Consider the following 24,426-nt stretch of genomic DNA (forward strand, 5'->3'; position numbering starts at 1 on the left):
AGTGAACTTGGCCACCTTCGCCGCTCTCAATTCGGCGCCGAGACGCCATCTGGCGAGCGAGCCGGCAGTCAGTCCTAGCAAACATGGCGCTCAAGGCACAAGTCGGGCAGAGTGAGTAGCGTGAAAAAAACACTAATTTCGTACAACATTAGAATCAATTGGTAAACATCGTTGCGCAACATCCGTCAACCGGTTCACGCGGTTTCGCCATCATCCCGATCTAGCGTCTGTCGAATCGCTATCACGTCGAAATCTCTCGAGAAAATAGGCGTTTGCGCTCCCCTCGCGTCCCCTCCTTCCCCTCATGTGATGATTTCATCGGACGAACGAAACGTCAAACACTTGTCGAGAGGAACATTCGTTCGATCTCTTCTTCACGTTCTAGAGAATATTCGGGGACTCAGAATTCGAAACTGGCTGTGAGTTTTAATTTGCAATGCTGCGAATTTACGGGAAAATATACATTTTCATCGCCTGTTAATTATCGAGCGTAAATAAGAAATCATTCCTGCATCGCTTTTCCTTAGTACAGCATCGGTTTTTATTATTTTTCAGCGTTTTATATTCTGACAAGTCGACGACAGTATGAGGATGATCGAAGAATATCGTGAAAATGTCATAGGGAGAAGTAAAAGGTCACCGCGACATGGGAAACATGATAATTTCGCATCTAGGTTATCTGTGATAAAGGCGTTTAGAGCTCAATCTCGTCGAGGAAAGAAAAAAAGACAGCGTGCTAATTTTGTTTTATTTAACACGAATTACGTATTGAACAATGAGCTGCGTGTTTTGCAGTTCAGGCGCACTTTTCTCGCGCAAATAACTGTTGCTCCTTCGAGGTAAATTCAACGCGATATCGATATATACTTCAAAATATTTTGTCAAGAATATAAATTTAATTAGATATGCCTTCTGATTTGCAAAAGAAATTCGCTACATTGCATCTTCATATATTAACAAGATATTTATATACATACATATATAATTATTACGTCATACTACATTTTTAATCTCACATAAAATAACATTGTTATTATTGCTAATTTAATGTTTCCATCTATCTAATTTATTAGTTTAGAAACTAATTAATTATTATTTAAATTTCCTATGAACTCATTATCGGTTTTCTCGAAATAGAATAATCTGAAAAAGTAATAAGTCTCTACTTTGTTAAACGCAAATTTTGTTTTTTTCATACAAAGAATTAAGGAGCCTTTTTTTTACATCTTGTACGTCTATAAATATACACCGAAGGGGATATCGAAAAATAGGGTCCACAGTTTCCTTGATACACACCTGAACGCAATATGACGTCATCTCTTCCTGTAGAGAAACGATCAATATATGTTACATATAAAGCTTCAAAAGATTTCTTGGCAACTCAATCTGCGTGTCAACATCGTTAATTATGAATGATCGCACTGTCAATAACTCATGCGAAATTAATTACGTCCCCTCATCGTTGGCATTAATTTTCCCTCATTTCGTTTGATCAACGAAACGAATTCACTATTTCTCCCTATTCTTGAATAAGATATTTAATATTAGAGAAAAGATTATTTTACAAGCTTATTTTTCATTTCAAACACATAATCTGTAATTACTTAAATTTAAAAAATCTTGCATAACAAGTAGTAAGTCAATAGAGAACGAGAAAGGGAAAGAGTTGCAATATTTTTTCTTCATGATTTTTTTCTTTTAAATATATATTTTAAATATATATTGATTCCGACAAAGAAACACGCAATATTCGAGCAATTAGTATAGTATTGATCTCTTTTTCTCACAGTATAATATAAATATTACAATGTTACGTTATATTGTCTGCATTCTATTAGAAATGTATCGTGAAATTTTCTATTGTTCCAAAAGCATTAAAAAAAATTTATTTTACTCTATTCAAGATATTATTATTCTATTCTCGATTATGAATATATTTTAAGAACTGTTAACTTATTCTCGAAGAGAATTTGTCTTAATAAATAAATATAATAAATATAATAATAATAAATTAATAATAAATATGATAAATTATTAATTTTTATTATAAGTGATTATAATAAATTCTTTCACATTGCAGAGATTATGAACGAGGTGATCAAGCAGAAGAAGAAGACAACAGGTGGAGTAGAATGGCGAATCTTGGTGGTGGATCAACTTGCCATGAGGATGGTGTCTGCGTGCTGCAAGATGCACGATATCAGCGCTCAGGGTATCACTCTGGTAGAGGATATCAATAAGAAACGCGAGCCCCTGTCGACGATGGAAGCGATTTACCTCATCACGCCCTGTAATCCATCGGTGCAGAAATTGATCGACGACTTTAGTAATCCAACAAGAACTACTTACAAGGTCGCCCACGTGTATTTTACAGAAGGTATCAGATCGCAGTTGTCATTCCTCTATTCTCGCTCTAATGATATCCCTCTCCTCCAATGACGAATCCGAACGATCCAATGTTCCTTCTTCGATAGACATTGCGCGATTTCAAAGTGTTTATCGAAGTAAGAAATGTAAAAATAATTTGAGAAAGAAATGTAGATATATTTATTTAGAATCGATCCTTTCTCGGTGACTTTAGTACATCTATTTGTCTTAATTTTCAAATTAATATTAAATTAAATAGTAGTAAAAATACAAATTTGTAACATGCTAATTATCTCAACAATCAAATCTGAAATTTAATTTTAATTAATATTCATTATATAAGAATATAAGATTTTTTTATAAGATATTAATATGCCAAATTACTTTTAGTATTGAATTTTAAATATAACTGTGTAATTAAGATCTATCTTAATTTTTGGCGAAAGTTATTATTCGAAATTCATTTAATAAAATACATATATCTTACTGATTCTCATAGCAAATCTTCATGCGAATGTAATCGAACGTCTAAATTCAACGTAACAATACGGGTTTATTGATTTGCTCGTTGAACATGTTAATAAAAATTGACTAACGTTTCGAGAAGAATAATCGTACAGATTGAATTGGTCCGATTTATCAATTATTCCGTGAGGTGACTCGACATACTCAGTATATTTCTTTGCAGCATGCCCTGACGAGTTGTTCAAAGAATTGTGTCATTCACTGGTAGCTAAGCACATAAAGACACTAAAAGAGATCAACATCGCTTTTATACCATACGAAGAACAGGTAAAGCAATGAAAACTATGACAAGGAAAATGTTTGAACGTTTCGTCCTTCGTGGTGATGGGCATATTATATATATATATATATATATATATATATATATATATATATATATATATATACACATACATACATATATATACACACACACATACACACATACAAAATGTAATTATTTATCATTATTACACGACGATCTATGTTCACTTTTCGATCTCTAATCACGTAACTTGAATCACGCGGATCTTTCGAATATGAAACGGAACGATATGAATACAATGTTATCCTCTCATCCGACCTGTCCAGTCCAATCTGAGCCTTTCATATGTGATTCACGAACAAGCACATACTAATAATCAGAATGCATTCATGCTTGCACTCGATGGCAGTATGCCCGGAGGAGCTGTTCAATGAAATCTGCAAGTCTCTCGCCGCTAAAAAGATCAAAACCCTCAAAGAGATCAACATCGCATTCCTGCCGTACGAATCGCAGGTGACGATTAAGCAGACGAAGATAGTAGACGCTAGTTGTAGAGCTCTAGAGCGCGAAAAACTTGCCTTCACAATCTTCAAATATTCACGAATTTATAGATTTCTCTGCTTCTTCGGATCGTCGAGATTTATCTTTCGGTTTTGCAAAGGACTAGGCGACAGACTTTCTGTCGAAGAAAGAGCTTCTCACCATCTCTTCTTTCGGCTCGAAAGTTGTTATATGAAATATGTTTCTGCGTACATGCTTGTAACGTGATTACTAATCAGATTGCTGTCCTATAGCTCAGTCTTGTTACTTTCTTGTTACTTTCAGAAATTTTTGATTGGCTTGCTTATTTATTTTGCTTTAAATATATAAAACTTTGTAAATAGTTTCGCATTGTATTGTGACAAGGATATCGCAAAACTAAATCTGCTGTAAATTTAGGTCTTCTCGTTGGACTCGCGCGAAACGTTCGCTTGTTTTTACAATCCCTCTTTCGCCAATCTAAGACCGGCTAATATGGAGCGCATCGCCGAACAAATCGCAACACTCTGCGCCACTCTTGGGGAATATCCATCGGTCAGATATCGCAGGTAATTCCAATCTTCAAATACCATTTGAAAATAAAAGACACTGTCAAATAATTTAAATAGACGTATAAATTTTTATATAATAAAAATAAATAGACAACTTTAATAATATTAAATAAATGTATACTGCGCAGTGATTTCGATCGCAATGTTGAACTTGCTCAATTGGTGCAGCAAAAGCTAGACGCATACAAGGCTGATGAACCGACAATGGGAGAAGGACCTGAGAAAGCACGTTCTCAACTATTGATCCTAGATAGAGGATTCGATTGCGTCTCACCGCTATTACATGAGCTTACACTGCAAGCCATGGCATATGACTTGCTGGATATTGATAATGACGTTTACAGGTAAGCAAAGTCTTACAATTTTTATTATAAATTTAAAAAAGTGCGACATTCTCTCTAAACTTATATATATAATTCCGAATAGATTCGAGGCAACAGCAGGTCAGGAAAAAGAAGTATTGTTGGATGAAAATGACGATTTGTGGGTGGAACTCAGGCACCAACATATTGCTGTAGTGTCTCAGTACGTATATAAATACAAGTCTCAAATTTTTGGAAAGATTAATAACTGATTAATAACTGAAGAACATTAACAGTAAAATTTGTTTTCCAGGAACGTGACTAAAAATTTGAAAAAGTTTACAGAATCAAAAAGAATGCCACAGGGTGATAAGCAGAGTATGCGTGATCTATCGCAGATGATCAAAAAGATGCCGCAATATCAAAAAGAACTGAGCAAATATGCCACGCACTTGCAATTAGCCGAAGACTGCATGAAGCGTTATCAAGGAAACGTAGATAAGCTTTGTAAAGTGGAGCAAGTATGTAGTTGCTACTTTATAATTCATTTAATAAATGATCTTTTAATTACATATCTTTTCTTTCAATCTACTATAGGACTTAGCCATGGGTACCGATGCTGAGGGTGAACGTATCAAAGATCATATGCGGAATATCACACCAATTTTACTGGATCAGACTGTAAATCATTTGGACAAATTGCGCATCATAGCTTTATATGTCATCAGCAAAAATGGCATCACCGATGAGAATCTTAATCGTTTGGTCCACCATGCACAAGTGTCTGTTGATGATAAGCAGACTATCGTGAATATGGCAAATCTCGGCATCAATGTTGTTGTAGATGTAAGCTAAAAAATTTGTAGATTGAACTTTATATATCAAAAAGCTTTTAATAACTCTTTAAATAGTTTATTTTTATATTGCTTGCAATAAATACTACAATACTATTATTTTACATTTGCAGAGTAATCGCAAAAAGTTATACACGATACAACGTAAGGAAAGAATCACGGAACAAACGTATCAAATGAGCCGTTGGACTCCAATCATTAAGGACGTCATGGAGGATTCCATCGAAGACAAACTTGACTCTAAACATTTTCCATTTCTCGCCGGACGTGCAGCCAGTTCAGGATATCATGCACCAACTAGGTATGTTATAATAATATTAATAATTATATTAATATTTAAAATAATATAATATTTATATATATAATATTAATATTAATATATATTTATAATAATAATAATAATATTAATATTATATTAATTATATTAATAATTATAATAATATTGTTGTTTTGTTTAAATGTATAAATTGTAAAAATATTAATTAAAATGTATTAAGTTGTAAAAATATTAATTTGTTTTTAAAAACATTAATATACATTTGTGTAGTGCACGATATGGACATTGGCACAAAGACAAAGGTCAGCAGACTATCAAAAACGTTCCTCGCTTAATCGTTTTCATAGTTGGTGGAGTATGTTTCTCTGAAATACGATGTGCGTATGAAGTCACAAATGCATTGAAAAATTGGGAAGTTATAATTGGTAAGAAATATGCAATTTATATCCGAATAATTTCTAATTAAAACATGATACGTTTACAAAAACTTTATTATTTGCAATTAAAAACTATTTATGTATTATTGTAGGCTCATCCCATATAATTACACCAAAGTCATTCTTCAATGACATGAGTAAAGTACACGTCTAAATTATCACGTAGCTAAAAGAAGAAATGACCACACATTCCTAATCTGCCATTAATTTCGACTCCATCAGTAATACCAGCTATGAAGTCAATGATCTCTCAAATACGAAATTAGAAAATGTAATTAAATAACGAACAGAGAGTCAATTCTTTAAGGAAAAGAGAGCGAAACTCATTCCGAACAGAAAACATTGAGCGTATGCAAGTATTTTATAATATAGCTGTCAGTTGAGTAATATATGAAAGTATTCATGTATTAGTCAAGCGCGAAGAATCTTGATCGATCAGACAAGTTATTTAAAATCAAGTGCCTGCGCGAATACATAATCACCAGAGATCGTATGAGACACGTTGGCAATACTGATGTAGATCGCAAGATGTATAATGGTATTTGGGCAATCGAGCCTTTAGCAAAGCCCTAGAGATATATTCATACGCATTATGTCACTCTTTGTCGGTAATAAGAAAAGGAAATTGTGTAGATCTATGTGTGTGATTTATCTATGTAGAGAAGGATCCGTGATATTCTTGTACATTTTTCATTATTATTAGTATTTTGTGTTAACTTCCACTCGTTGAAACACGACGACATCTAAAGTATAGATCGTCTTTGTTTAATATACTTTTGCTATACTTTTAGAAAAATCATAATTTTATCATAATAGAAAAATTTTAAATCTAAATGTCACGTTGCAATTCACTTTATTCTCTTCAACTCTAGTACCAGTATAACAAGTTTATTCATCCGACATTATTTCTTGAATCTAATTAATGGTACTCTGAATGTAAAATAAAATCTCTAGATATACGAATCTAATACTTACATTTTTTTGTTAACTTATTTATTTGTAGTTCTTTTTTAATAATGCTATGCAATACTTTAATTTTCGAGTTATCCAATTGTCGATTCAGATGCTACTACATTCAATGTAATTCATAAGTATACATAATAGTTTCAATCTATAATATTCTCAGCATTCTCTGTTTGGCAAAATCGACTACTTCTATTGAATGTAATACAGATGCAGTTATAATATTGTACTAATATATGCATATGCATCGTAAGATTTATTACAATATCGAACTGCAATCGTTTCGCGATTGTGGTAAAGAAGCGCTTTCGATAAGAAGCTTGCGCCTGTCGATGAATAACAGTGGTAATAATCGTTAATGTAATGTCAATAAATGTTACGATCTATTAGCGCAGAGATTATTATAAAGTTAAACAATATTTATAAAGTATATCCTGTTATGTTATACATATATAAATATATATATGTATGTATGTATGTAGATTATAGCTTGAACAAAATGTTCTGCTTATAAAGGCCTACAATGCGCTCTATTTGTCTCTTTTTAATTATCACTTTACCACATTTATATGAACTGAATACAGAATCGCTTGGATAATAGCTTATTTAGATAATTTTTAGGTACATCGATTCACAATCTCAAGTTATCCAAAGGGTTATCAGTAATACGAGGTCAAAAAGCATGAAGTCGATTAATAAAGTTATAATGAAGCGGACTTCTACTGTATTCTCTCAACAGCTGTTCTGTTAACTCTAGTCTTAATTTTTTAGTGTTGTTTTTTAATTTCTACTTAAAATTCTACAGCTTGCGAAGCTGTGAAAGATGACAGATTTGAAGAAAAAAGTGATTCTAGCATATAGTGGTGGTCTCGATACCTCCTGTATATTGTTTTGGTTGAAAGAGAAAGGATTTCAAGTTATCGCTTACATGGTAAAAATTTTATTTGTAATTATATAATTTCTAAAATAAATGATACAAAAACTTGATTATATATTTAGGCGAATATTGGACAAGATGAAGACTTCGATGCAGTTAGAGAAAAGGCATTAAAAATTGGTGCTACTAAGGTAAAATATTTCTTTTTTTTTAGCATATAATATGCTGATTAAGTTAAAAATAAAATATTAAAAATTGTATATAAATTAGTAAATTGTGCTAATATATTATTGATTAACATAAATTATCTGTTCAATATATTTGTGATAAAATCATAAATAATCCAATTCTCTCGTTGAAAAATTTGTATAACGATAAATTCTATTGTTCACAAGGTTGTAGTAGAAGATCTTAAAGAAGTATTTGTAACTTCTTATGTGTGGCCTGCTGTAGCCTGTGGCTTGCTCTACGAGGGAAGATATCTTCTAGGCACTTCCATAGCACGACCATGTATCAGCGAGGGTTTGATCCAATTAGCAAAAGCTGAAGACGCCAATATCATAGCACATGGAGCAACCGGAAAGGGAAATGATCAAGTTCGCTTTGAATTGAGCTGCTACAGTCTTTATCCTGATATCACGGTACGTTTTACAATATATGATTATTTTGCTAACAATTACTTGACAAACAACACAAGTTTGAAAAATGTATCGATTAATTTAAGAAAAATTAATCTATATTTTATAATGTTAGGATAAATTAATCTTTTTATATTTTATAATGAATATATTCTATATATGTGATTGTATATTCTGAAACATAGAGAAATCTAATTCATTAATTAATTTAATTAATTATATGACAAAAAATATATATATATGTTAATACAGATTTTAGCTCCATGGAGGGAACGTGAGTTTTACACGAGATTTCAAGGAAGATCGGATTTACTGGAGTATGCGCGACAAAATGGAATACCGATTTCGGCAACACCGAAGGAACCATGGAGCACTGATGCTAATCTCGTACACGTTAGGTATAACACATATAAATGGAATATTTAATAATAATCTTATCTTTTATATTTGTACAAATTCAGGTATGAAAAGAACTAATAAGAGTCATGTACAGATATTAGGTATAACAAAATTATTTTTAAATTCTTCTATACTTATATTTTATTGTAGATTGTAGAGGATAATAATAATTTAAAAATAATTTTGTTGCATTTAATATTTATGTACATGGCTCTTACTACTAGTCATTCTTTTTATACCTGAATTGGTATTTATATATCAGAGCCTTTTTGATTTATGATTTTATTTCATATTTATTTTATTTTTATTTTATATTTTTATAGTTACGAATCAGGGGTGTTGGAAAATCCTGCCACTCCAGCACCGAAAGGACTTTACAAAATGACGGCTGATCCGATCAATTCCCCTTTAGATGCTCAGGAGATCGAAATTAATTTTGCGGAAGGCTACCCAATCAATGTAAAAAATCTAAAAGATGGAAAAATATTTGATACTCCTCTAACGATAATCGAGTACCTTAATAAGATCGGAAGTGCGCATGGTATCGGGAGGATAGACATCGTGGAAAATCGATTCATTGGATTAAAGGTGCATTTACGATAAATCTATGAATTATTAATACATAAAAAACGAATACATTATTCATCTAAATGTTTTAGTCACGAGGAATTTACGAGTCACCGGGTGCTAAAATCTTGCACACTGCGCATCAAGATTTGGAAGTGTTCATCTTGGACCGTGAAGTTCTAAGAATCAAATCATATCTGGCGGATAAGATGTCGGATTATATTTATAATGGTATAATTAATAGGAAAAAATATAATACCAATATTTAAAAAATTAAAAATGTATTTAAAATTTACCGAGCTAAATTATATTAAAAACGCGTTTATCTTATACAGGTTTCTGGTTTTCGCCCGAATGCGATTTTGTACGAAACAGCATCCAACATTCCCAAAAATACGTAAATGGTACAGTAAGGCTACAACTATACAAAGGAAATGGTTGGTATAAAAATAATGTTTTGCATAAAATTAAATAAATACTATAAAACTTCAAGCTATATAATAGATAAATACAGCTGTGGATTTAAGTTTATATCAATAAGAAATAATTATATATTATTCTTTTTTCTATTATTCGCAGTCATGACGATCGGTAGATCGAGTAAAGTCTCATTGTACAACGAGAATCTAGTCTCGATGGACGTGCAAGGTGATTTCGAGCCCGCGGATGCTACTGGATTTATTCGCATGCAGGCTCTAAGGCTGCGGGAGTTTCATCGTTTCAATAAACAACACAATGTCTGACAGCGTCAAGCAACTTTATTGAGAGTTTTATATGTTTCTCAATAAAAGGCGCACTGTAACTTTTAATTCTAAGTACTATTTTATTACTTTATAAACATCTGCGCGCATTTTGTTAAAACATAATTCAATATTTTCTGCAACTCTCTAAACGACTTAAAAGGTGTCTATTAACATGCGTAGTATCGCAGCGAAAAGAATACCTATTTCATCATATGTATACGGCTAAACGTATAATGGACAAACTAGCTCTAGACACAATTCATTTTGAAAAAAAATCGATTGCGCTCTACGGATATCTATATGTACGCATGCGGTGTGGGAGGAAGGTGAGAGGTTTCGCAATAAAATACTATCACTACATTTTTGCTTTCATATTTTAGTTATTAATAATTAAATCTTAAGATTGTTAAAGCATATACTTGTAAGGGCTATAATATATATGCTTATAATATTACTTTTGAGGATATATTAATTGTATACATATATAGTGATTTTGTTTTTCGTATTTGCACTCTACTTCGACTTCTCGCAGCTCAAGGAAAAACTGTCAAATACCTGTGAAATCACCCGACAGTTGCTTTTTTAGCCGCGATTTTTCTATACAGGTCTCTTACTTGCGTTCTGTTATTTTCACATTCTCTGTGTTTGTAAATATTATATAACATGCAAAATATTACAAACTAGGAAAGGTAATTTCTCTATGCATGTACAATGAGTAGTCTGTCTCTTGTATTCACAATTTAATATTAGTTCAAATATCGTAATAAACATGTTTTTTATTTCTGCTGATTAATAACAATATAGATTATATGTATGTATATATAATACACATACACACATATAATTCAGAGTTTGTCAAATGAATTTTAATATGCATATAAAACATTTTACGCAAGAAGAATACACTTTATTCCAAAAAAGGAAGACGTATCCATCTTTGATGGACACATCTTTTATCGCTTTTCGTTTCTTACAATTCACATTTTGTGTGTTACACGATATATATATAATAGATTGATGTTGTTAAATAAGAAGAGATCTTTATACATACATATAAATAATCACAAATAATATCGCATGCATTCTTAGTTATAAATAAAAATGGAATTAAAAGATGTCTTTTTCATACATGTAACATCAATTATTAAATCTCTAAAATGTTATTTAAAAAATAAAGATTATTATTGGATTATGAAACCCTTCATATATCGGGAATTCTTTAATAACATCTCGTTAACAAATTTGTATTATAAGATTATATATTGGAAAAATCAAAACTCAACGCTTTATGAATCAGTTTTTTTAATTCGATTTTTATTTATAAAAAATTATATTTAACATAAATATACGAAAGAGCATAAATTTACGAAGCTGCCGTCGTTAGTTTAATGAAGAAAACAGAGATACATCAACGCAACTCTCAATAAACAATCGCTCCTTTTTCTCTCTTTCCCTTATTTAACAACATCAAGCTTCTCTTTATTTCAGCCATTTATTTTCTCTCACCTCGCAATTATTTATGTACAACCTGTTTAAATGTTCACTATTGTTAGTCATAATAAGTCTGCTAAAATTCATGTGCCATTGGAGATGATGTGCGCCCGTGGGAACTTATATAAAAAATTACTTTTTGATACAGTTGAGTGATTTTGGTGTTATTTAGAGAAATATGTGTATGTATGTATAGTTGTTACATCCTAACTTATGCTGAGATCTAGCGGGTTATACAATTTATCTATCCGTCTTCTTTAACGATTACAAACCTTATCACATATATAAAGATTATATATTTTTTATTGATACTTAATATATATTTATACATAGATATTCTAGATTTCCGTATTTAACATACTACCGAAGATTTCTCCTTGTATGTACAATTACAAACCACGTATTATACAATCTTATATCTATTACATGCATTCCTTTTTCTTTCCCTTATACATTCTCTCTCGAATTATCTCTTTCTTTCTATTCATGTATTCATTTCTTTCTTCTTTCCTTTTATTACATAATTAGGATTCATATATTCGGCCACACGTGTGAGCATATTATCGTGTGACACAACATCTACGATTTCCGATAACTTTCATCATGTCTAAAGATACATGATTGATCAATATAAATATGTATTCTACAAAACAAATATAATCGAAACACTTTGAAGGGATATGAAATTCGTTATTTTGTATTTTTTAGATTCTGTCGATATTGAATTTCAATATACATATAAAACATTTTACGGAAAAAATGTTTTAATTAAAAAAAAAAAAAAAAAATATCCATCATTGATAGACATACATATATTTTATCGCTTTGTGTTTCTTACAATTTACATTCTGAGTGTTTCACGATACTCTAAAGGCAAGCATACACTAAGCAAAATGAACGTCTAATGCAAAACTTTCCAGGTTTAAAAGATGTGCATGTTATTTACAATAACTGTTAGCGTTCGATTCATATTCGGTCCAATTCGCTTATTAAATGATAAAAACACTCCAGTTTATTTCGCTGTTTGTTTACTAAATGTATATCCATTTTAATGCACACACATATTCTAATAATCCATTTGTAATATATAAACAATAGTTTTTTTTTTCTAAACAACTAATGCACATACACATATATAATTCACTTTTATAGGACATTGTAAACAAAAAACAATTTGTAACAGAAATATTCGATGATTTTTCTCAGCTGTATCGTGAAAAATTCAATGTTCATTATTTGATTAAACTCTCAATGAGAATTATATATATAATATAATTATTATATATATATATATTATATATATATATATATATATATATATATATATATATATATATATGTAATGCTTTAATATTTTCTAACTGTTTTCGTCGATAATTTAATCTTCCTAATACGTTAGACACTGTCGTGACAATGTAGTGTCCATTAATAGCAAAATTGTTGATAATGTCATTAAAATCGAAGAATCCATTTATATCTAAATCTGAACAATCCAAGTATCCAAAATGGCACGTCATCATTTTTAATTTGTGCATTTTTCTTTTTTGTAAATTGAATGCTTTAAACAACGTGCAGAAAGAAGAGCATACTCGATATATCTATCAACTTTTATATATCCCTAAATGATTAATCCTGTAATCCAAGGAACTCCTACCACATTTAGTTAAGTGCGTACATCAACAACATACCGATGACTAAATCACTGTACTAAATGGACAAACATTACTATTGCACCGTACAAATAGAACAAAATTTTATAAATCTTTTTTAATTTTAATTAGACAAATTACCAAATCGTTTATATATTAATTACAAATGACAGAATTTAATCAAATAATGAGCATTGAATTTCACGATACAATTGAGAAAAATTATCAAATGCTTATGCTACAAATTGTCTTTCATTCACAATATCCTATGAAAACGAATTATATATGTAGATGTATGCTAGTTGTTTAGAAAAAAATTCTATTGTTTATATATTACAAATGGATAATTACAATGAATAATTGAATTATGCATTAAAATGGATATGCATTGAGCAAACGAACAGCTAACGTATAATTAAATATAAACTTCTTTTATTCACAATCCGACATGCAAATCGGATCTATTATGAATCAAACGCTAACAAATATGAATAACGTGCACATCTTTCAAATATTGACAGCAAATGTTTTACATTGGTTGTTTGTTTGCTTATTACACACCTATTATACACTGTTTGCTTATTTCTCACCTATAAAGTATCACGAGCATATTTATATAAAAATCGACAGATATGTCGATTGTGTTCTTCTTTCCACACGCTTTCTTAATTTATAGAAAAGAAAAATGCACAATAAAAAGTAATGATGTGCTATTTCATTTCAAAAACTTTGATTGTCTAAATGTAAACGGATTTTTTAGTTTTAATATGTCGAGTTTTATTAGAAAAGAAATATATTTATTTGATCAATAATATGACATAGAATAGAAAAATCGTTGATATAAGTAAAAAAATTGAGAATATGTGTATGTAAATAATCTTTAAAATATCATCTAAGTTCAACATATCATGACCAAAATTTGTTCGCTGAATAATCCAACATGAGCTAAATAATAAAAATCATTCAAATAAAATGTGAATTGAATAAACTTTGATTAAGAAAAAGATTTTATCAATAAAAAAAGGATAAAAGCAATTGAAGTAATTCTACAATTTTTTTTTTCAATTTTTCACATTATTTAATCTTTAAATAGAGCATAAGGAATTAATTTGTTTAAAAAAGTCTGAATTCTAGATTTTCTAAAGTGTCTAGAAACTCGTAAAAAAAAAAAAACAAATTAATAAAATTACATTTACGAATAATTGCAAACTAATAAGACAGCAGAAGAAACTCATAAGAAAATCTAAATTTCTCCTAATCCTATTCAATGTAGAAAATATTTTGCTTATGTTTTCAATATTAGTAATGATTAATTCTGCTCTCGTTGATTATTGACACTAATTTTAGCAAATTAGAAATAATTTTCACAATTATCTAGAAATTAACATTACTTTTAATTGAATTGAAATTCCATATTGATGTATAAACAATAAAAAATTACTACTACCACTTTCAAATATTCAATATTTGCCCTTTGCAATCCTATTTTCACTGTGGAGAGTGCATTAGGGATGAAAAAAAGGAATTGTACATTGTACTGATATTAAATTTCAACTTTCAAAAATATTTAAAATTTATTTCATTATTTCAAAAAAATTATAGAATCTGGTGGGAAGGCAGAATGATGTCATTAGAGATGAGAGTATTACTAATGGAGGTTAATTAATAGACCAGTTAATTAATAAATTACGTTTATATAAAATTTTATCGTTTTTGTGCTTCTAGAAAAATCTTTCTTGTATACATTATATGTAGCAATATTGGAGTCTGCAATGAGCAATCATTATCATGACATAATTTGTTTGAAGTAATCCAAAATAATTACCACTGTCCCAAAAAGATTAAAAATTAAAAAAAATCATGATTTATATAATGAAATATATTGACGATTTATTAATTTATAGAGTGAAAGAATAATAAAAATAAAAAATCTCGAATTATAACTCTTTTAGATAAGTTAGTTTCTCGTGTTCTCTATCTAAAGATGAAGTGATATAAAAAATATAAAAAAATTATAAAATTACTTTAATCAGTATCGCTCTTTTTATATTTTTTCGTTTATAGATAAAATCTTTTTCTTATTGAAAATTTACTTAATTCGCGTATTTTGGTCGGATGACTTTTAGTTATTAATTAGTCCGATTGTTCAGCGTATCCTTTCCTCTGCTTGATTATGATGCGTTGAATTTAGATGATATTTTAAGATTATTCACATACACATTTCTTCAACTTTTTATTTACAATTTAACAATTTTTTTAAAAATTGAGATACTATATACTATTGATCGAATAAATACATTTCTTTCCTAACAAAATTAATTATTCACAATTTGATAGCGACATCGCGATATCATTTTTTCACTTAAAATATATTAAAGATTAGATATATAACCTGATTTAGTGGTTGGTAGGATCGAAATTACTTCAAATCTAGAATTATCTTATTATTTGTAATAATTGACAATGTTGTTTTAAAATGAATTAATGGCTTTGAATTTGACCAGTTGATTCGCAATATGACTTCTGAATCAATCAAGATATTATACATTGATTAAGTATAATACTTTGACTTTGATTAATCAATTGCATACATATTTTATTGGCAACAAGCTGTACTATAATAATCCTACCAACGATTAATGACTCAACGTGGAAAAATATAAAACTTAACTAAATGTACACAACTCTTTTTGTCCTGCGCCAACATTCAATCTAATTTCATACATTCGATACACATGCAAACCTCTTATTCACATAATATATATCGTGTTTTGTTTTCAAATTTACATAAAGTACAAACTTATGAAAACCGGAAAAATGTAACACAATATCTAGTGTAGCATTTTCGAAATATTATATAAGTATTTATCTAATTACATTGTCACACTTCGATGTGTGTATGTATGTATGTCCATCGATTTAATGACAAACACAATTTGTCACAGTTTATCCTAATAAAACTGTTCATTTCTATTGTTCGAGTCTTCAGACAATCAAGAGGTCAATCAAGAGGGGTTTTTTCTGTTGGAATGTCCCAACTGCACCACCACTATAGTAATAGCACAAAAATGTCTGTGTCGTCAAACATTGTCATTTCTTTAAGTTCATTAATTAGCATTATTGTGCTTATTAATTAATGTCACATTTTCCTCTAATTATAGAAAATGTCAAGTATATGTCCATATTCTGTTCAAGTTTTAGTGGGTTTATCATAAACATCGCATAGTAACATTATAAAGATTCCTCAAACGCAGCCATCAAATCACTTTGCATGTTCATGTCAATCTGGTTAGCCATCTGAAAAGATAAATATAACTATTTTTCGCGAATGCCTTTGCTTTATGTGTTGCAGATCTAGATATAGCTATGTAGAATAATCAATTTTACTCCGAATTATCACAAATTGCAAATTATTATAATAATGGATTTTAATTAACATTAAATGCTAAATTCTATAACTAATAAATTATGATATAAATTTTATAATATAGTGTAAACTCTCTTTTTATATGTAGCACTTGTGTGCTGTAAAATTATTAAAATTCTATATAAATATTGAATATTATTAAATTACCTAACAATTAACAATAATTAAGTTATATCAAAATTATTGAGAATTACAGTCCCATCATACATATACGCAATAAGTTATTTAAAATTTTTTTACATACGATTAAACATGCAATCATGACTCAACGCAATATCCTTTTTCTTTAAGTTTTATGAATAGATAGAAATTTTGTGGATGCGAAAAATGTCAAATACTTACCGCTTCTCGTCGTCGACGTTCTTGCTCCCGCTGCCTCTGACGTTCTCTTTCGGCAGCGCATTTATCCTGACTGGACGAATGACTCGGACTACTACTATCCGTATCGGCAATGGCTTTCACCTCTTCTGCTCTGGTTGTGGCAGTCATAACATTTCCTTGCTGTTCTCCGACAGTTTTTCTAACTTTATCCAGAGCATCCTCTTCCTCTCGTTCCCTTCTTCTTTCATTTTCCTGCCGCAGCATTCTCTCTCGCTCCGCTTGTTCCTTCTGCTGTCTGCGCATCTCTTGCTGTTCCAGAAGAGCCCTTTGCTGTTTTACAATTAATATGAGATATATTAAATAGGTAAATGTATTATACATAAAATAGAAATCTTATTCTTGCATTGTTTTATCAAATAATTTCAATAAAGAAGCCAAATACAGCATAAATGTTTAAACATTTGAACATATTTGGTAATAACATTTACAATTAAACGTTTCTTTATCTTATTTGGGCAGCATTTTCGAAGTTCATCTAGTTACTATCGAAACTTTAAATTAGATCGAAATAAACAAACATAATGGAAAATAAAGAAGGTTACAGGAGACTTAAGTAGCTAAATAGAAACTAAACAAAATTTTATCGTACACTTTCCGAAGGTCGAAATTGAAATAAATATGTGGTAAATATTATTTTCTTCTTCTTCGTCTTTCTTTGGCGTGTCACTCACACGAGAGATCACCTTCAGAAGTTACTCGACAAAATTTGGTTTAGTTTCTGTTTAAATGGTTTCTTGTGGTCTTCATCTGATTCATTATGTCTATCTTTAGGTATATAAACGTTTAATTAAATTTATATCAAATATATTATTAATAATGTATTAATACTATTTAAACTAATATTTTGTGTATAAAAAAATATATAAATTGATTTTAAAAATTCAAAGGAAATTGCAGTATTATAACAGTATTACTTACTCTATCTTGTTTTTCTTTAGCCTGCTTTTTGAATGCCTGGAATGAGTCTCGGGCCGCGCTTTTCATACTGCTCCCTGCCGCAGATTGAGGACTTGATGCCTGCGCCAGGGAGGACCACGAGGACGCATTCTTTACATTCTGCTCCACCGTCTGTAAAATTAATAAGACAACATTTAATAAATAAAAAGCACAAACACATGCACAAAAGGTATTTTACTTTTTATATATATTTATCAACAATTATGTGTTTTCTTTATCAATTAATTTGTCTCGTTATTTTGCGTATATAAAAGTATTGAGATAAGATTATTGAAAAATTAATATTTTTAGTTTATTTCACAGTTTATGTAAAATATTATGTCAAATTAAAGTATAATATCTCTATTTATTTTTGGCCTCTTGTAACTTTTTATGCTAAATATTGCGAGGAATCACTTTATATGAAAATATTAGGGTGATTCTATTAAAAAAAGTAAGGTCCTTAAAATCTTAAAGAGATCTCTTTTATAACATCGCAAAATAAATCGAGATATGTGTGTATCACAATAAATATAGATATATATATATATAAAATACAAAAACACATGATACATTATAAGAGAAGAAAAAAAATATACACATACATCTTACTTCTATAATCTTTACATGTGCGATTTAATTTAAATACGTATTTAGAATATAGATTTTTTGTACCTTATTTTTGAAGGCTGAGGCAAAATTTGCAGCCGGATTCTTTGAATCGGGTGGAGTCATTTTCTTTTCAGGCATCATCTGCGAACTAGCATGATTGCCCATTGGTGGCATTCCTAGGTTGGTCATTTCTGTAAAAAGAGCTTCAGTTAGAGCAATAATATTACGTGTTTGGTTAATAAGCAATTAATATATAGCTGTTAAAACACACATAAAGCAACATTATTTAAAGCATTAGTGAAGATAAAGAATTATTCCACACTTAAAATTCGAAAAATAATATAATTTTTAACAATGGAGATTATGCTTAAAAAATACAATAAATAAGCGCGATTGAGTGCAAGAAAAGACCAGAAAGCAAATAAGCATAAAAAAATATAAAATTATTAAAAATGGTTAAAATTAAATGCATTAATATGCGAGTATTGCATTGTGTATGTATTTTCTATACAACATATTTGTATTGTGATGTTAATAGTTGCATTAATATTTAAATTATTTCTGGAGAGAATTGTAGATGTAATAATAAACATGAATTTACTATATAAGGAAGAGGGAAGACATATATATGAGGAAGATAAGCCAAATAAACACAGATACTGGCGCAGCCTAAATGCAAATTTAGAGAAAGGAATGCAAAATAAATGCGCAAAAATATTGCACAAACCATCCATAGGCTTTTGCGTCAGTTGAGGTTGAGAGATTGGCAAAGGTTTTTCTTCCTTCTTTATAGAAATCTGGGAAATCTGCATTGGCATAGATGCTATAGGAAGAGGATCAAATATCGAACTCATGCCTCCCATATTCATTCCCATGTTCAATCCCGGAATACCGTTGTTATTCAGCATATTGGGCGGCGAATTTCCGCGCTTTGTATTTGGAAACCCATTGGCGTGTTGTTGCGACATTGTAACATTATGAGAGTTTTGAATATTTGGCAATGGCGCGGTGGTATTTATCATATTCTCCAATTGATGTCCAATGGACATATGCGCTGCCAGTCCTTGTGTCAGATTCATATTCAAACTCGCCATATTAATATTGCCCAAGTTCAGATTAGAAGCCATACTCGTCGGCATCATGTTCACTGGTTTTACATCTGGCATTAAATTTAAATTTGTATTTGTATTGGTATTATTGGTCGAGTGAGATGTCTGGATGAACGGAGGATCTTTCTTGATCGTAAGTGTTTGATCCAAAGAAGGCTGCTGTGTTTGTATAAATGGAGGATCCTTCTTGATCGCGAGCGTCTGCTCCAAAGAGGATTGTGTGGTAGGTACCGAAGCTATATAAAATACATACACAAATCAAGTTACTTAATATATGCGTTCTTTTCTTTTCATATGTATACACTTATTCGTACGATATACATCTATACATTTATACATGATATTTATAACTAATTGTGTGAATCTTCTTTTCACAGATACCTCGGTAGAGCACATTGTACGCCTATAAAAAAATTAATTGTTTATTTATATAAATACCTGATAAAGTATTGTATGGCTGTAAAAGATCAGACTGTCGATTTAAATTTGTCCCGTCTGTGGATACCGGTGTATTTGCATTTGGAAAGGAACTAATGGACGTCGGTGGTTGCTGCGGTTGAGATACGGCTGGGGAGGCTGTCATAGAGTTCGTATTTGGTGTTACGCTTGGCGGTGGAGTCGGCACAGAAACTGATGGGGTCGGTGGATTAGATGTCGGTGGTGGCGGAGTTGGCTTTTTTACGGGAGCGGCTTGAGCCATAGCTGTAGGTCGCGATGGTTGGGCTGGCATAGATGGATGACTCGCCACAGGTATGCCTTGCCCTAAAACAGCAGCCACCGCGACCGGCTGTTGATTATTATTGCCCCCTAAAAGAATTGTTGCAATTCGTATTTCGGATATTTGTGATTTATTAATCGCACGTGTCAAATTATCATTTTTTTTATAATAACACGACGTGCCTTCACATTCTTCGTAACTTATACGTCGTAAAAACTCTGCAATAAAATATATAGATGAAATTTCAATAGAAGCAAAGTATTATATAGCTTGAAAATATAATATTATGATGTTTATATGATAACCAAAAGATATAAATGAACCTGTAAAAAATTTTCCAAAAAATAAGGCTTTACGCCAAGACTTCTAATCATATTATTATTGTGTTATTTTATTAATATCATAATTTTGTTATCCACATACCTTGCTCTGAAGAAATATTGCTTGATTGGGTTGCAAGTGGCTTTATTGGTCCCGCTGAATTAGCCGATGGCTGGTTGTTAATTAAAAGAGCTCCACTATGATTTAACGTAGGCGCCTGAAGAGTACATTATTTTTTTATCTCAAGAGATTCATTGACGAAGAATATGTGTTATAAGAGGAATTATTTAGAAAATAATTATTCATTTTACTTATGGTTCATTTTGTCTAAAAAGAAAATGTTAAACTCTCGTTGGTGGGACTCCTTACATAATCATTCTTATATTTTTATCTTACCGTTGCTACGGTGGTGCTCGTCGTCGAAGGTCCTGGCGGGTTTTTCTTTGCTTTTTTTCTATGTGGACGATTCGACGAATTGCCTGAAATTCAATGTGCATCTAACAAGTGAGTAATGTGCAGTCAATTTATCATTCTTTCTGTCGTATCGAGAGATACGAAACTGATAGTGAAATGCAGTGTGCACAGAGGATACCAGCCATCGAAAACGTTGCAAAAAAACGGCAAATAGTAAAATTGTTGTTGCGAAGTAGAAGCATCAGAAAGACGAACAAAATCAAACAACTTCGGGCATATATTTTCTAATAGATTTTATTCATATGCTTATATTATAATTGTATCACTGTGTACAACAATGTTAATTTAAATATCTCAATATTGTATGTTCCATTTTTTTGTGGACTTTCATCTCTCTTGGTGATTTTTTTTTATATTAAAAAATTTTAATACGCAGAACGACTTCTTCCTCCTCATTCTCTACATAAAGTTAGTTGTATTCAATTCATTTATGATTGCGTGTGCATATATATGTATATGTGTATATATATACACACCGCATATAAATACATACATACATATCGCACGCACGCCCACATATATATGCACACATATCACGAAGAGAGAGAGAGAGAGAGTTTTCACACATACATATATATATATATATATATATATATATTTATATATATACTTCACATATATGTATGCGAGAGCACGCGCCTGCTCTCTTCGTTTTAAGTGTAGCGATATAATAATCATGATTTATTGTAATAACAATATAATAATAATAATGTGACAATGGCGAAAATGACGATTAAATATTGACTACAAAAATCATCATCAAATTGCCGTCTTTCTTGCATTATATTTCCATATAATATAATATAATTAATATAATATATGATAATGTGTAAATAAATGGTACGAATATACGGGTTCAAACTCTTCCTCTTATTCTTCTTTTATGGATTTTCTTGTCCTCTTCCAGGACAAAGTGATTATGAATTCAACTTAGAGATGAATGGATACAAGAGAGTGTCATACTCTTACAGATTTTAATTGTTAAAGTCGTAGTTAGCGCAACATTGAGATCGGTGGCAAGAGACTCCTGCTCGATGTTCATAGTGTTTACTATGTAAAATCATCGGCGAGACAGTGATATATATATATATATATATATATATATATATATATTCATATATATATATGGAAAAAGTACCATTATAGTACCTTAATTCTTTGTCATATTTTTGTCAGGTATGTGCTCTCAAAAACAATTTTCATTAGTGATCGTGACAATCACAGAAATTTTATATGATGGAATGTAACGGACGAACCTTGCTTCTAAAAACCCGTTCGACGATTAAACGAAAGCAACGAGAAAACCGAAAAACCGAAAAACAACGAGAAGGAGTACCAGCGTATCTTAATTTATATAATATAGTTAACTGGACCACCTATTATATGAGCCAACCGCGACTCTTGAAGAGAGAATTAACGTCTACTTCTTCACTCACGTTTTAAACTTTGTGTGTATGCACTTAAAAAAAGAGTCTCGCGCGTGTTTTATATATATGTGTGTGGGTGTGTATGTATGTGTGTTTGTCGCTTTTCTCCTCCGTAAGTGTAACTTATAGCTATTTATTAATAATATTTTATGATATATTAGTTTTTACTATGTACAAAAAACACGTACGCTCGTGTTTACCGTTATTATTAAATTCGCGATACGCAGAGAAACAGATAGAAACGCTTATACATACAAATCCGAAATAGAAAGATAGTAATATAATCGGCGACATTTAAATAAAAAAAGAGATGTCTCTGTATATGCGTGTGTGTGTGTGTTTCTCTCTACTTTTCGAATATATAACAAAATATTATTTTAGATTCCTTAAATAATCTGCTTTCGCGTTATATATAACTAGCAGGAAGAGGGATGACATTCCAGTCTGGATGAAAGAAGATGCGAAGAAAAAAGAAAATTTAGACGCGTGCTTGCATACAGAGTAAATGCTACAAAAATTTTGGAAGGCAATACGGATATCATTTTATAAAATGCCCTATACCTCGTGTTACAAGCTAATGGTGATTGTATCTTAATAGATGCGTCGTAGGATCTATCTAATTCAGCACACGCTGCTAAAAATTTATTCTCCCATAGTCTAGCTAATTATTCGGATATTTCTCTCTCTCTCTCTCTCTCTCTCTTTCATTCTCTCTCATTCTCTCTCTCTCTCACTCTCTCTCTAGTCACTTTCAGTATTTTGGAAAAACATAAAACGGCGATAATGTATATTAATCTGTCCGACATTTCTCATATTTTCTACTTTTAAATGCTTATAATTCCAATAATAATCAATAACTCTCTTAATCGACGAACACTTTTTTTCAGAACCAATTGTGGCTTGTTTGTATAGAGTAATTCTCGTAGTAATTAATTGTTCTACTTCTTATCTTTCTCTTTCTTTCTTTTGCTATCTTTCTTTTTTTCTGTCGGGACAGTAAGTACGCTGCTGAGTGTATGATTCATGATACTATTTAATTGTACTCGAGTGCAAATTCGATTACTCTTATAATGCTCACGTTATGTTTAATTACAAGATGCTCACCTTGGAGGTGAAGCAGCTTAGAGCGTCATTATCGGTTATGTTCACAATAAATTCTTATGAATAATATATATTATATAATAATAGAACTAAATTTACATGAACTAAAGAACTAAATTTACATGATATCTTCAACAAAAAACATTATCATGGAGCAGACATTTACACATAGAAATATATAAACAAAAAAATCATTAAAATTAATTTTGTTTAAACTCGTAAAAAAAAATTTTCTAAAAAGATGTTTTAATAGGACGGGGTTACAAAAAGAAAAGTAATATTATGCTTCAAAAAGTTATGACAGTAATAATGTTCGTTACTCGGAAATTATTAATGGTATTTACAATATATATTTCAAAATACTATTGCAATGAAATGTGAAAGTGTGTGATGCGCTTGACACAGGAATAACTACTATTCTCACATATTGAGGCATGTAAAACCACACCAATTCTCATAATTCACATAATTATCATTGGTATAGTGATATTTCAAT

The 24,426-nt window shown here is 30.5% G+C and overlaps 3 protein-coding genes across 19 annotated transcripts in view; 2 read left to right on the forward strand and 1 right to left on the reverse strand.

Moving 5' to 3' along the window:
* The first annotated feature begins 44 nt into the window (after window positions 1-44).
* Rop (Syntaxin-binding protein Rop) lies at window positions 45-7,593 on the forward strand. Of its 4 annotated transcripts, XM_083038816.1 has the most exons (12): window positions 149-419; window positions 556-839; window positions 2,081-2,377; window positions 3,546-3,649; window positions 4,076-4,224; window positions 4,356-4,571; window positions 4,654-4,752; window positions 4,843-5,050; window positions 5,127-5,375; window positions 5,497-5,684; window positions 5,931-6,085; window positions 6,190-7,593. In XM_083038816.1, the coding sequence occupies exons 3-12, from the start codon at window positions 2,086-2,088 to the stop codon at window positions 6,249-6,251; spliced, it is 1,722 nt and encodes a 573-aa protein (XP_082894942.1). In that variant the 5' UTR covers window positions 149-419; window positions 556-839; window positions 2,081-2,085; the 3' UTR covers window positions 6,252-7,593. The 4 variants fall into 4 exon arrangements, with proteins under 4 accessions (XP_082894941.1, XP_082894940.1, XP_082894942.1 ...); XM_083038815.1 differs by lacking the exons at window positions 149-419; window positions 556-839; window positions 3,546-3,649 and adding exons at window positions 45-111; window positions 3,056-3,159; XM_083038814.1 differs by lacking the exons at window positions 149-419; window positions 556-839 and adding an exon at window positions 45-111.
* A 141-nt stretch (window positions 7,594-7,734) lies between these two features.
* On the forward strand, window positions 7,735-10,982 carry Ass (argininosuccinate synthase). The gene is made up of 8 exons (XM_083038818.1): window positions 7,735-7,991; window positions 8,060-8,128; window positions 8,333-8,578; window positions 8,828-8,973; window positions 9,298-9,562; window positions 9,634-9,772; window positions 9,877-9,978; window positions 10,121-10,982. Exons 1-8 carry the CDS (start codon window positions 7,884-7,886, stop codon window positions 10,282-10,284), a joined length of 1,239 nt encoding a protein of 412 aa, XP_082894944.1. The 5' UTR covers window positions 7,735-7,883; the 3' UTR covers window positions 10,285-10,982.
* Window positions 10,983-12,178: 1,196 nt separating this feature from the next.
* Window positions 12,179-24,426, reverse strand: part of LOC145936559 (bromodomain-containing protein 3) — a 32,025-nt gene continuing 19,777 nt past the window's right edge. For 12 of the 14 annotated variants that reach the window (XM_083038804.1, XM_083038802.1, XM_083038801.1 and 9 more), the window contains 8 exons: window positions 21,325-21,407; window positions 21,031-21,145; window positions 20,328-20,696; window positions 19,508-20,125; window positions 18,844-18,971; window positions 18,151-18,300; window positions 17,194-17,502; window positions 12,179-16,721 (listed from right to left, as the gene is read on the reverse strand). In XM_083038804.1, the coding sequence (XP_082894930.1) occupies window positions 16,656-16,721; window positions 17,194-17,502; window positions 18,151-18,300; window positions 18,844-18,971; window positions 19,508-20,125; window positions 20,328-20,696; window positions 21,031-21,145; window positions 21,325-21,407 (1,838 nt within the window). In that variant the 3' untranslated portion in view covers window positions 12,179-16,655. The remainder of the gene's footprint in view (window positions 16,722-17,193; window positions 17,503-18,150; window positions 18,301-18,843; window positions 18,972-19,507; window positions 20,126-20,327; window positions 20,697-21,030; window positions 21,146-21,324; window positions 21,408-24,426) is intronic. The other 2 variants (XM_083038806.1, XM_083038813.1) reach the window with 2 other exon arrangements.

The sequence above is a fragment of the Prenolepis imparis genome, unplaced genomic scaffold, assembly GCF_030444845.1.
Source record: "Prenolepis imparis isolate NDT839.2.m4 unplaced genomic scaffold, iyPreImpa1.0 SCAF_5, whole genome shotgun sequence".
Classification (NCBI taxonomy): domain Eukaryota; kingdom Metazoa; phylum Arthropoda; class Insecta; order Hymenoptera; family Formicidae; genus Prenolepis; species Prenolepis imparis.